The sequence below is a fragment of the Aphelocoma coerulescens genome, chromosome 9 (genome assembly GCF_041296385.1).
Source record: "Aphelocoma coerulescens isolate FSJ_1873_10779 chromosome 9, UR_Acoe_1.0, whole genome shotgun sequence".
NCBI lineage: Eukaryota > Metazoa > Chordata > Aves > Passeriformes > Corvidae > Aphelocoma > Aphelocoma coerulescens.
Window position 1 is genome coordinate 23,615,774 of NC_091023.1, and position 14,165 is coordinate 23,629,938.

The 14,165-nt window shown below is 40.7% G+C and overlaps 1 protein-coding gene across 2 annotated transcripts; it reads left to right on the forward strand.

The window, feature by feature from the left end:
* Window positions 1–60: 60 nt before the first annotated feature.
* Window positions 61–12,663, forward strand: PDCD10 (programmed cell death 10). Of its 2 annotated transcripts, none has more exons than XM_069024804.1 (8): window positions 61–121; window positions 6,652–6,866; window positions 7,467–7,520; window positions 8,844–8,961; window positions 9,606–9,732; window positions 10,108–10,186; window positions 10,502–10,584; window positions 12,179–12,663. In XM_069024804.1, the coding sequence occupies exons 2-8, from the start codon at window positions 6,771–6,773 to the stop codon at window positions 12,258–12,260; spliced, it is 639 nt and encodes a 212-aa protein (XP_068880905.1). In that variant the 5' UTR covers window positions 61–121; window positions 6,652–6,770; the 3' UTR covers window positions 12,261–12,663. The 2 variants fall into 2 exon arrangements, with proteins under 2 accessions (XP_068880905.1, XP_068880904.1); XM_069024803.1 differs by having other exon boundaries at window positions 83–256.
* The last annotated feature ends 1,502 nt before the right edge of the window (window positions 12,664–14,165 follow it).

Consider the following 14,165-nt stretch of genomic DNA (forward strand, 5'->3'; position numbering starts at 1 on the left):
AGCGCTGTCCCCGCCCCGCCGAGCGCTCCCGCCCCCGCCCCGCTCGGCATTGTGGGGCTTGTGGTCGCGGAGGGTGGACTACGAGCCCCAGGGCCCCGCGCGCGGTTCCGGACAACGCCTGGTGTGTGGTAACACCGCGGATCTTCTTCCTCCTCCTTCTCCTCCTCCTCCTCCTCCTCCTCCTCGCGGGCGCTTCCGGCGCGGCGGCGGCGGTGAAGCCCCTCGGGAGCAGCGGGGGCTCGGCGGGCCGGGGCAGGTGAGGTGCCGAGCCCTGCCCTGCCCGGCTCTCCGCGGGCTGGACGCGGGGCCCGCCGCGCCCTCCGGGGCTGCGAGAGGGGCGGACGAGCCGCCCCCGGCACCGCGGCCGGGCTGAGGAAGCGGCTGGGGGCGGCCTCGCCGTGCGGGGAAGGTGCGCGGGGTGTCCCTTCCGCTCCCGGCCGGGCGGTGACCTCTTTCCTCCGGCCCCGAGGCGCCGCCGAGGGCTTGTCCTTCTCCCCGCCCTTCCCGCGGCCGCGGGGGTTGGGGCCTGGCCCCGCTCCGGGGTTCCCGGCCTGGTGCTGGTTCCCTCGGCCCGGGCCCGGCAGGCGCAGGCCCGGATGTGTTTTATTTTTGTGTGTATTATTTTTAGCTCGTCCTCTTGGAGCGGAGCGCTGTCAGGTGGCTGCGGCGGGCAGGGAGAAAGGGCACCTCGGCTCCTTCCCCCTTGCTGCGCCAGGGGAGGTGTAGGGTGGACATTAGGGAGAAATTATTCACAGAAGGGATGATTAGACATCGGAATGGGCTGCCCTGGGAGGTGGTGGAGTCACCGTTCCTGGAGGTGTTTAAGGAAAGGCTGGACGTGGCATTCGGTGCCATGGTCTGGTTGACATGGTTGTGTTTGTTCAAAGGTTGGATTCGATGATCTTGGAAGTCTTTTCCAACCTAATTGATTCCTTCTCCGCAGGGTCCCCCGGGCTGTGCCCCCCTTAGGGACTGAGCAGTCAGGGGACGTGTTCAGGGCTGGGGTATCCCATTAAGTTGTTCACTGAACTGGTGAGCTGGGTTGGTTCCTTTCCTGTAGCTCGCACATACTGGGTGGCTGAAACCTTGTGCTGTTCCTGTTACCAGAGGAACTAATTCTCTGGTATTTGTTTACACGTTGGAACGTATTTTTGTACGTTTGGAGCTGTGTCATACCTGTTAGTGCTTGATAAAGTAATGGCTTCACTTTCAATTCCCAAAGAGGCGAAAAAGAAACGGGGACATGTTGTTGTGGTTATATATTCCACCATTCACAGCCTGTTTCAGTTATGCTGTATAACAGTTTTAGCATTGCTGACTGGTGGAACTGGAGCACAGGCTGTAGGGTCTCATGTGAGACACAAACTGGGTGTATTAGGACAGATTAAATCACTTCCATTTTGAAGTCCAGCAAAAGAACACAGACTAATTATAAGCCTGACTTCAGGCTAGGCTTGGTTTTTGTTTTTTAAGTTGATACGGTTCTAAAAATAGACATCTTGGATTTATCACAGGTCTGTGTCATTTCTGAATTAGTCATAGAACTGCTCTTACAGTAATCAAATGCATAAGCAGTTCTGCTTTGTCAGAGTGAATTTCACTGCAGATGACTGTTACACGTGTGTGGAGATGTTTGAAAACTGTATTTCTGTCCTACTGAGAAGCATTTGAAGACACTGTGAAAACTTCAATGCTGTTTGCTGGTGACATTCCTTTTATTAACTCTTCAGTGAAACTATTTGGTGTAAGAATCAATAGGATATGGAATCAGTAGGCTGTCCTTTAAGTTTCTTGTTATCATCACTGATTTTAAAATACAGATTGTTATCTTAACATTTGATCTTTATGCTAATCCCGGTGAATCCACCCATACTGTGTTCTCAGTTTTGAAAAGAAGGAAAGTAATTCTGGATCTGAAGCACAAAGCTTCAAAGCTTTGTGTCATATAATCTAAGTTATACAATGGGAAATAATTGCAATTGATAATTGAAATACAGTGGCAGGTAAAGTAACATCTGACCAAAAAAAAAAAAAAGATGTGTGAGTTTGGGTTTTTTTTTTAATTCTAGTGAATATTAATGAGTGAAACAGAGTTACCAAGACATGTGTGGGGTGTGTATATAGTTAAAAGAGTATATTCTGCAATTTTTTTTACTTCCATAAACTTTGCAACAGCAGTTAGTAAATTACCTAAACTCCTTCCTCCCATGCACATTGGTCGTAGATTTTAATTCAAGCTCTGCCTCTGAATTCAGATGGAATTTATGCTGTTATTTCCTATTCCCCCACTCTTTCTTCCTGGACTTGAATGAGGTTTTCTGGTAACTCAGGGATCTCAGATCAGGTTAAAAGTGAAACCTCTTCCTGAATCCTCACTGCAAAAAGTGGAGCAGAACCTCTTGGCAGTAAGGTAGTCTTCTCTAGCAGGAATGGAGCTCTGATTTTTGCTAGAAGCCAACCATTGAAATAATAATATTTGTAATCATTGCCTTGGGCCTTGATCCTCTGTAGTACTTTTCTAAAAAAGAATATTAATGTCTAAGCACTTACCAGATCTAAGGTAGATGGAGCCTGGAGAAGGGAATAGAGACAACATCAGTGCAGAGGTAGATCTGCTGATGACAGAACTGAAACCCTGCCAATTGATCCCAAATGTTTCTGTTGGTTTAGAACTTGAAAAGTTGAAATCATGAGAGTCTGCACTCTTTGCTTTAAGCACTGCTTCAGAAGATTGTGTTACACAAACACCTTTCTTTGATGGAAACCTTGCTCATTTTCAGCCTGCCCTAGGAGCAGGTGTGGATTGGAGGAAGATTTTGCCTGCTGCAGTTACGTGGTGATGGTTGTGTTCCTATTAAGCAGCTCTGCAGTTCTCCTACTTGATTTAAGTGCATGACCAAAAGTCTGTCTGTCAGTAAATGACACACATCAGAGAAAGCTGAGTGTCACCTTCGACACTGATAACGGTGGTTGTACATTGGAGAAGTGGAGTGGTTTGTGCTCTTCACCCTTTTTGGCTTACAGGAAGTTTATCTTATTGTAGGGGTTGGGTTTTTGGTTTTTTTTTCTGCTGAAGTTCAGTTGAATGATTTAAAATGTCATGGGGTGGCTATGGGGGAATAGGTCTGTCAAAGAACCTTTCCAAATCTATTCCTCATCTAAAATACACCAGTTCTCTCCCTGTTTGCTGAATGGCTGGGATCATATTTTAGTGCTGAGACTTAAAGGTTAGAAGGTAAGATTTATCCTGACAGTGAAAGCACATATTCCATGTTAGTGCATCTCTTGGAATACAGCCTGATGTGTTTGATGGGTCAAGACTGAGTAGTCAGGGTTGTATTAACTTGTGGTGTTATTAACTGGTATTTTAGCACAGTTGAGAAATCTAGATTCTCTTTAAATTCCCTGTGTCATTCTGTACATTTCTTCCCAGGATTCTCGTTGCTCATAGATTTGGATCTGTGGGGGGGTCACTGTAGCAAAAAGGAAGATCAGGCTGACACTCACTGTAATATTTGGCAGTGCCCTGCTGGCTTCTCCTCATCTGCCCCCTCAGACCAATTAACAAGTTTGCCAGCAGAGTAACACCTTTTATACATCTTACAGCAGTTTTCCAGGATTTTCTCAACTGAACCACTCCACTGTGTCCTAATAAATCACCTTCTCATGGAATCTTATTCCACCTTTTTTGAGAATGTAAAAAACCCAGATGACAGATGAAAGTAGGGTAAATTCATCTCAAAGAAAAGACTCTTTTGAGATTGGAGGAACTGAAGTTAAGCTGTTATAAGACACTGTCATGAAGTCTGGCAGCTGTGCAGAGCTGCTTTTGATCACTTCCTAAAAGAAATGCTGAAAGCTCCTCCTTGCTGCATGATAATGTGCATTAAACTTTGGCTTCAGTCTGGCCATTTTGAAGGTTAGTGGACTTGCTGATCACGGATCTAAATAGAACAGAAACTTCAGTTTTCATGAGGATTTGATCCCTAATCAGGATTGAGACCTCCTTCAAGGATATTTGGATGTGCTTTAGTGCAGCTATGACAAACTGACTTTCAATAACACGATGAACATGGAGTTTTTATGAAGATAATTATTCTGTTTACCACTAGCAAGGACTGAAGTGAATAAGTTACATCCAAAAGATGTGAAGTTGATTCCTAACTGTAAAGATAAATAGTTGGAGAATTTTAGCAGTCAGGTACTTGCATGACACTGTGATACTTCCTAGTGTATCTTCTGGAAAATAGGAGGATTTCTGAAATAATGAACAAGCAGTGTGGAATATGGAATATATTCCTTTTCATACCTTGGCAACAAAAGCATTTGCTGTTCTTAACTTATTTCTTGTGTGCATGTATATATAAATCCACCTCTTCAGTTGCAAAATCAGCATCCTTTGTGTTAATATAAACCCAAGTATTGTATTTTTTTTTGAAGAGTGTCAGTGTCTGGAAAGGTAATAGATAATGTATAATTGTTTTTATATGAGGGTTTTAACTGTACCATGGATTAGTAACAATAGCTTATGGCTCTTCAGGAGAAAATGAGTTCTTCATGGTAGCCCACAGTGTAATAGGTTTTCATCATCATAAAAATCCATCATTTCACTTAGTATTTCCCTTTGTGTGTGTGTGTGGATACTGCTAACCCATAAAAACAAAGTAATTATATCTAATGGCAATTTTGTCCTTTTTTGCCCTTCTTGCTGTGATAAAAATCTTTTGGGTAGAGTAGAACAATGTTCAGTGACCTGATTTAACTATTTTAAAATCTTACCCTGAGAACACAGATAAAAAGCTGCAGTAAATTAATCCGTGAATGCAGGTGGTGCTTGTCAGATGTGTGAGTGGATATTTACTGAACTTCCAGAAACATGGAATTAAGCAGCAAAACAAACAGATCTCCATCCAGCAGGGAATACACATGGATAATAAATGGGACAGCTTGTACCTGCAGTAGGGAGTGAAAACTTGTTCAGACAAGTTCCCTCCCCCCATGAGAGCAGACCTTGCATGAATTTATGTAACTGAAACAAGTTCTTGGAAGAACACTCAACTTTTTGTGGAATGATGAATACTCACTTGTATTCTTCCATGTTCTTGACAGCTGTAAAGTACCAGGGGTAGGTGATAAAGTTGTGAGACCCCTGGTATTTGCAGTTCCATCTGTGTGGATGGATTTCATCCATCCAGACCCCTTTCTAAATTCTCAGGAGTGCTGTTCTGGGGCTGAAGGAATCAGCTCATCTGTGGCATGTTGGGGTTGGAACAGCAAGAGAAACAAAGTGAGGTTTTGCAATAAGCAGTCCATGTCACAAGACTTGTATAAAGTTCTTACTGTAGTCCTGTTTAATTTTTATTCAAATTTTACTGTTCACAAGCTCTGATGAGATGTGCACAGTATTTGTAGTCATTCAACTTCTTCTCTGTGCTGACTGTAATCAATAACAAATTTCCCTTGCGTAATTATGGCTAAACAATTACATATTTGCCCTGGACAAAAAAATATCTGTTCTTCTGTTTAAACAGCCTGAAGATCTTTAGCCAGTGCAGAGCATAATGAGGAATATGGCTTGAAGAAATATCTTGTCATGTTTTTAACCTGTTTGTACTCTCAGGAAGTGGTATTGATTGCTGTAGCAGTTTCTGCTGTTTCTTACCATTTCACTCTCTTCACTTCTTACTAAAATGTCAATAAATTACACAGACATGCAAATGCCTGGTGTCTGGAGCTTGCTAGGAGGGAAAAAACTCTCCTCTAGTGCATTAAATACTCCAAGCAAATCTAAAAATTAAAACTGTTAATATATTTCTTTTTATCTTTATTCCTAACTCAGACTTCAGGTCTTTAAACTCAATTATGTCATATAAAATATTTTAAAAGAATCTGATTAACAGAAAATACAGCAGGCTGGAGCAAGGGATTTTTATCAGCTGTAAGGTGACCTTCTTTCTTTTCCACATAATTTCTGGGTCCAAGCAGTGATCCTTCCATGTTGGGTCTGATGAGCTGGACTGGGTGGATAACTTCCAAAACAGAGGTTCAGTTACTGGAACAATAATTTTCCATTGGGTTAACGTAGCTGGTGACACACCCTGAGTGGAAACATGACTTCAGCTTATATAAAAGCAAAGACATAGTGTTCAAATTCAGATGGGTGGAAAGTAGGCACTGATCTCCAGCAGAATCACAGCTTGATGCATGTGCAAAAATAGGGAGTATTTATAGGTAGTTTTAATAGTCCCAATGCATCTGTATGAGGTTTGGGGTTGCAGCATGTAGTGCTTTCCAAGCTTTTTCTGGATGGGAGTTGTCAGGAACCTTATGCTGTTGCCTGTGAGTGGTAGCAAGATTTTTGTAAATATCACATAAAATCCCAGCTTTCAGGAACATTGATTCCATAAGAACTTGACGGAAAAAACACTTTTGGCAGCACCTCTTCTTTAAAATACTCACTCAATAGATTTCAGTTAGGGTTTTGAAGTTACACCAGGTGGTCATTCCATGTTTACTTGACTCATGTCCTAAGAAATCCCTGGTTTTTAGGCAGTAAAACTCATGTTGATGTGTGCCTTGTCATTTTAGAACCTGTCACTCACAAGCTTTTGTAATTGTGTGTTTGTTCTCTCTTTTCTCACACTCCCTAAGGACAATATATTTTCCAAGTTCTTCAAGTATTCTTGCACAACGAGGAAAAAGAAGAAACATTTCAGTGAATGAGGAGTTTTTTGCTTCTATAGTGTTTTCCTTGAGAAGTGGCTCTTTGAATGAGGATGACAATGGAAGAGATGAAGAATGAAGCAGAGACCACTTCTATGGTTTCCATGCCTCTCTATGCTGTTATGTACCCTGTCTTTAACGAGGTGAGCTCCAGTTTACCTTGGAATGCAATAATCCCCTTTATTTTGGGGAATGTGGCCCCAGTAACAGGTTGTTCATCTTGTGAATGAAAGCTTTCTCTAACACACCTTTCTCTGCATTGTTTCACCCTTCTTGCCATGAATACTGTTTCATGCTCATCAAAGGTTGCTGGTTGTCTTGGTCCTGAGCTTTTTTTCTTAACAGAGGATTTTCACAAAAATGCCAGGTCTGGTATTCTATGGCAGGAAATAACACGCTGTCGAGCCTGTGAACAGCTTGATGCATTGTAATTTTACTGCTAATGGTTATAATTTAATAGGATATTTGTTTTTCTGTGAGTATCAGAGATTGTCAAGGTGTTCTCAAAATCTTCTGTCAGACTTTTGCTGCAAAATACATCCAGTGATTTTTGTTTTCATTTGGGTGGGAACTCTTCCCTTTGGGATTAACTTCATAGTGTCTCTGAAGTGAGACCAGCAACTGGAAAGCTTCTGTCAATTCCCCTTTCCATTCTGCTTTATCGGGCAAGGTGTGATTACTTGACTTGTTTTGTTCTGGTAACAACAGAATTGCTAATAATTAATTCTAAACTTTTATTGCAGCTAGAAAGAGTAAATCTGTCTGCAGCTCAGACACTGAGAGCAGCTTTTATTAAGGTGAGAAGTAACTTGCACTGAGAAATGGTTGTTTCAAAAGTAAGCTGTGTATGATGAAGCTAAAAGGTCAGCTCTGTTGTTTCCTTGTCTTTTTATCTAAGACTTCATCCTTGATCCAGTAGTCTAAAAATAAAGTGGACAAATGCATGAACTGGAAGTTTGAGATGTCTGCAGATGTCATGAGTAGAAATCTCCATGAGCAATTTTAAACAAACAGACTCTTCTTTTGTCCATATAGAAAAAAAGCTTAAATGAGGGAGAAGTCAGTGAATAAATAATAAACTTAGGCTAAAACCCACAAGATTTGTAGAATAGGTGCTCATGAGCAATAGGCACATAGCAGACTTTGCAAATTGTTTACAAAGTGAGTGGTAATGGGATTTTTTGTGGATGAAGTTCAGTGTTTGTGTAGAAATCCAGCAGTAAATGGAAAAAAAGATTCTTCTAACTTTTCCACTGTATTCCTAGAGTGAAAATGCTTTATGCTGCTTTATTGAAGTGGTGATCTTCTAAAATATTGAAACAAAATAATTGCAGGCCTGACTTACCTTAACATCTGTGTAATTCTGTGATACTTCCCTGGTCTTGCACTTAAATGTAAGGGTACCTTGATGGTCTAAAGCCTCAAGTAGAGCTCCTACAAGTGTGGCTTGGTTTTGTGTGTTTTCACAATTGATGGTAAGGAGCTAAGCTAGATGCTAATAATGTTAAAGTGAGATGTTGGTAAAAATGGCAGTGCCAGCTAAAAAACCCACCCAGGCTCATTTTTATTCCACACAGAGCAGTTTTTTGGTAGCAGCACAGGTAGTGTGAACAGCTCCAGTGTTAGTCCAGCTCTTTACTTAGATTTGTCATCAATCAAAAGCTGAGTTTTTTCTGAAAGAGCAATTCCCAGCTGATGTCTGAGCATATGATGTGATTCATGAGAGGCACATTTATAAAATGTCATGGGGAGGTGGGGGAGTAGCACCTGTGTTGGAGTGAATTAAATTCCAGGGGATACAATATCTTTGGCTCAAAGCTCAGTGTTTATGAAAATACAACAGGATAGAGATATTTATTAAAACCTTTCTTACTCAAATTAAAATGAGTGCAAGGGCTTATTGGAAAAGTTATACAAAATCAGTGATGTAGTCCAAGAAAAATGAATTTTGTAGTGGAAAAATGGTTTTTAATGTAATTTCCTGGTCTAAAGCCATTAGACTTTCAAAGTTTCTAGCAAACTCCTGCAGTATCTGAAGCAACTTACTTGAAAATCTGCCTTTATGCTTGCAGTGTCCGGGCCTTGCATATTTAAGAATATAAATTCTCTCTGCTATACAGGCTGAAAAAGAAAATCCAGGTCTTACACAAGACATCATCATGAAAATCCTGGAGAAAAAAAGTGTGGATGTGAATTTCACTGAGTCTCTTCTGCGTATGGCAGCTGATGATGTAGAAGGTAATAAATCTTATCCTGAACAACTGTATTTTTAATTACTGTTAACTAGGAACATGAAATTCTCTCCTTCTTTTTTTTTTTTTTAGAAGAGATTATTTGTTTCTTAGTAGAATTTTTTCAGCGTGGTAGAAGAATATTTGTATTTTTTGGAATACCAGTATTGGGGAAATTAAATCTCCTTGAAAACCATACTTGCCTAATAAGAGAAAGAAAGAAAGAAGGAAAATGAATGTTCAGAACTATGTTTTTATGGGTGCATAGTTCACCTTTTTCAATGCTAACAACCAGGAAGAGGCAAATATGGAGTATAACATCCTCTTTTTTTTCCCTGCTTCAAATTAAAAGCAGTAGTTACACTGTCAGAGAAGGAGAATATACTGTAGGCTTTAAGTTATTTTAATACTGAATTTGATGACTTTAATGTCTCAAATAAAGGAAGATGGGCTCTTTTTCCACCATGCAGTGATAAAGGTGATTGTTGCACTGTCCTGATTCACACAGGGTTCATTCACTGCAGGTCTCTGGTCATGGCTGTTTCTGTGCTGTTCAAATACAGCAATCCTGGTGCATCTTGTGTCTTGTTTTTAACTGTCACTACAGACTTGAGGACAAACTAATGGTTTTGAATATGTTCTTTCTGCCAGAGTATATGATTGAAAGACCTGAACCTGAATTCCAAGATCTTAATGAAAAGGCACGAGCACTTAAACAGATTCTTAGTAAGATTCCTGATGAGATCAATGACAGAGTGAGGTTTCTTCAGACAATCAAGTAAGTACAATATGATGGATTCTTCTGCAGATGGAGAGGTCAAACTTGTTTTGTGTTTAGGCCTGAATGTTGAAATGCTGCAGGAGATGTAGCAGCATTGTTCTCATTGGAAGAGAGCCTGATCCCACTTAGAAATTACTTGAGAATTTTACTTGAATTTACTAGAAATTACTTGAATTACTTGACCAAACTTGCTGATTCCTAGGCTGAATTCCCAGAACACTGCTCTGGCTCTCTGCATTTGTTTTTGTGCACCATGTCTGACACTTTGTAGAGACCGTTTGAAGAAGTGCTTGACTGCTAGAAAGGGATTAAATTCCAGCATTTCGTGGGATCTCCTAAGGATATTAAAATTATCTTTTTCTTGCCCAACAGAGACATTGCAAGTGCAATAAAGGAGCTTCTTGACACAGTAAATAATGTCTTCAAGAAATACCAGTATCAGAACCGACGGGTACGTGCACCAGCTCTTCATCCAGTATTTCTAGTAGCAAAAGAGGAGGCATCCTTTGGATCAAAGGATGAATAGGAAAGCTTAGCTGGCCAATGACACCATGCTTTAACAACAAATTTGTTGTATGATAGGTGTCAGGAGTTTATAGAAAGAAAAGGATTGCTCTTTGTTTCTTCTAAAGAAAAAAAAACCCAACAGAATTTTTATTCCCGATGTAACAATAATTAATTCTCTGATCAGTTTAACCTCAAGTTTGTCACTATACCCAACAGTATGTGAACTAAGACTCTGCTCCTGGTGTTTCTGTTTTCTTAGGCACTTGAACACCAAAAGAAAGAGTTTGTAAAATACTCCAAAAGTTTCAGTGATACTCTGAAAACCTATTTTAAAGATGGAAAGTAAGTATGCTTTTGTCCTGTTGGTTTTGTCCAGTTGTTCTGACAATTTACATAATGAAAGGCTTTGTTGACTAACAGAAAAATAGGGCGAGCTTTGGGGTATAAGCTGCCTTTTTCAGGACTTGCCTAATTATTTCTTTACCTATGTCCTCTCATTACCATGGCTGCTTTAAAATGCTATTTCTTCTGTAATGCCTTTGAATAAAGGGAAATTTATGAAATACACCACCATATAACGCCCATGTGTGGTGTTAGTTTTGAATTTGAATATGAGAAGTTAAATTTCCTGGCCCTGTGGGGTTTTTCTCCGTGTATATACAAGGACAAGGAAATTATGGATTTTCTTTTATTGAGAAAAGTAATTTGCCTATTTGAAATATCATTTGCAAGCACGAAACATCTGTGCAGTGTTCTCTTTGATTTACATTTTTATTGGCCATTCTTTATAGACCCTCACAGTGCTCTGCAGTATCTGCAATGATTCAGCTGAATCTTTTTCTAGTTGAACATTTTAGCCTTCAAACTGAGGGTTTTTCCAGGTCTTCTCCTTGGGTTTTGAAGTCACTATTCCTGTATAATTCACTGTAGTGATTCTTTTGGAAGGCAGATGTATCCCCCCTCAGATTCTGACAGTGCCAAAGTGTTCTGTTTGAAAGATGAGAACCAACTTCCACATCAGCTCTTGCTGAGCATGGCAAAGACTGAGAGCACCCAGGAGATGGTGCATTACTAAAGGAGAGAGAAGTCTTGAGACCAGCTGGGAGTGTGATCCTGCTCCCATCAAAGCATTCTTGTTCTTCTCTCCTCTTACTGAAATTGGGGCTAAGTTTGGTGATGATACCAAGATGAGAAGTTTAGGCCTTGGTAGCTTTGATTCCTGGACAGAAGTACTGTGTGTTGTGGGCTTAAGCTTCAAGTGTGTTAATTATTTGCAGCAGTGTAAGAAATTCCACAAGGCCTGTATTTCCCATCCTTGGGAAATCAGGAGGAATTTCAATCTGTCTGAGCTACACATTGAGTGAGATCCCTGCTCCCCCCCAGAAAGTAACAGCACTAAACACAAGTCATGCTCAGACGTTGTTACTGAGCTGAAAAATTCTGTGACCCCACACCTTTCTTTGCAAAAAGGTGACTAAAATAGTGTGTTGCTGTCACATGTGCACGTTTAGTATTCCTTGAGGAAGGAGTTGCCAATTCTGAAATTCCCAGGGATGAAGAGCTCAGCTTTGGAAAGGTGTTTAACAATCACAGAGTCAGAAAATGGCTGTGACCTTAAAGATCATCTGGTTCCAAGCCCCAATCATCTGCTCCACGTTTTTCCCTTCGTTATCTGAATCCCAGAACGAAAGGATTTGAGATGCCAGTGACGATTGAGAGCCAAATTCTTTAAGTTCCTGCCAAATCAACCCAGCCTTTCTGGGATTAGCTATGCAAATGAGGCTGGCTGGCTGCCAGCAGGGAGCTTCAGGTAGGTCAGCACAGGGTGGAACATCCCTGTGCTTCCAGTTTTCAAAGCCTAGGTGCCAATAATGCTGGGTTTCTCCAATGCCATGTCTCTCGAAGTGTCTGAAGCAATATTCTTCTCTTTCCACAGGGCAATAAATGTGTTCATAAGTGCCAACCGACTAATTCATCAAACCAACTTGATACTCCAGACCTTCAAAACTGTGGCCTGAAAACTGTATATGTTGAGAGTTGTACTTTTCAATGGTGGATAGGGTACCTTTATATGTAAATTTTAAAGTTTTGACTGTATAAATTATCAGCCCCTCTCGAGGGGCCTAATGCAGGATTTTGAATGGGATTATTGCCATCTTACACCATATTTTTGTAAAACATTGTAGCTTAATCATAATCTCACAAGAAAGATTTTGCATCACTTTTTGCTATTATCATTCTTTTCAGAATTATAAGCCAAAAGAATTTACGCCTTAATGTGTCATTATGTAACATTCCTTATAAGAATTGTAAATATTTGGTGTTCTGTTTCTGACATTTTAACTTGAAAGCGGAAAACTGCAAGATTATGTATTTAACAATATTGGTGGCAAATATTCAATAAATAGTTTACATCTGTTAGACTGTCTTTTTGTATGTGAACAAAAGTGCATAACTCATCTTTCTGGAACTGCAGAACATTCATTCAATAGAAAAAAAAAATAAAATTATTTGGGTGCTTAAAGCTACCGGGAGTTCAAAATAGTGTAAAATGAGGGGTTTTCCTTAAAACTGAGATTTTGGTTGTTATCTAGACCAGAATATCAGAATAATTATATTAAAATGTCTTTGAGAAAGTAATAAATTAACCCAGAAGTGAGATGTGCTTTTGTTTTTGATAGAAATTAGATCTCACTTCTTTCTTAGTATTCTGTTGGTGGTGAGTTAACAGGTTTTTTTACTCCTAGGCTATTCGAAGGTTTGGAGCACAGGATTATTTGAAATATATAGCAAAGGTTGCATTGAAACTCTTCAGATAAGTGGGTTTGAATTTGTCCCCTTTGGGAGGGAGGAGGATTGGAGCTAGAACTCTTCCAGGTAGCACTAGTGATATCTATACTATGCATGCCATAAGGCAACTTTGTTTTTTCAGGGAATTGAAATCATGTGAGACCTCGACTGACAAACCTTGGCTGTGTAGGTGGTTAAGAGCTGCTGCTGGACAGGTGGAAATTTTCTCTTTGTGATTTCCTGGTGATGCTTCACAAGCTCTGACGAATCTCTCGCATGCCCCTTGGAAGTGCACCTCAAGCTGATTTGGAAATAGAATAAAACTCTGGAAGTTTGCAAAATCTAACTAGGAAGTTTAGGGAAGAATGTGAAGCAGCTTCTAAAGCTCCACAAGCTGTTGCAGGGGGAGCACTCCAGGCTGAAAGAGCACAATTGCTACAGAACTATTCCTTGTTTGGCTCTAAAGGTGAAGAAAAGGTACCTCCAGACTGTCTGGCACACTGCCTGGTGCTGTACTGCTCATTTGGGGCAAGTGCCTTATCCCAGGTACAACAGCTGGGTCCTTGCATTTGGTGATTGCTGAAAGGATCAAAACGGGGGGAAATGCAAACTGCAGCCTCCCAAATAGCACTGGATGTTCTGCTGTCTCTCTGTGCATGGAATTGTTTCCTCGATGAGAGCACTGACTGTAGTGAAATAGAACAATGTGAAGGAGAGTATTGTGTAAAAACGAGTTCATTGGGAATGTATGTTGTGCAATTTTTGGTTACACGTAGAGCTATAAGCAGGACCTGGTCCTTGAAGCTTGCTGTTCAGCCTGTTCTCTGTTCTGACAGTGGTGTCTTGTGTCCTTAGCAAACTGAGCTTAGTAACATGGCAAAGGGATGCAGAACCAACTTAGAGTTTAAACTTTCTGGTATTTCTTCGAGCTCGGCCTGCTGAATTGTTGTTTCTTGGCAAGTGGGAGAAGAGCAGCAATGTTAGAGCTGACTAAATTAGAGTAATATTTAATTTGCATCTTTGCATTCTGTAAGTAGAAGGGTTGAGTAGTGTTCCTTGTGGATGATGCTCACTTAAGTCATAGCCCCAAAGGGCTTCATGAAGATCAGTTAGTCAGGGAGAAGGAAGGGAAA

Bases quoted from the DNA above. Each gene is read 5' to 3' on its own strand.
- PDCD10 (XM_069024804.1), top strand. From the start codon at position 6,771: ATGAGGATGACAATGGAAGAGATGAAGAATGAAGCAGAGACCACTTCT. The intron at 8,962-9,605 runs GTAATAAATCTT...TCTTTCTGCCAG, and splicing joins GGCAGCTGATGATGTAGAAG to AGTATATGATTGAAAGACCT. The intron at 10,187-10,501 runs GTACGTGCACCA...CTGTTTTCTTAG, and splicing joins ACCAGTATCAGAACCGACGG to GCACTTGAACACCAAAAGAA.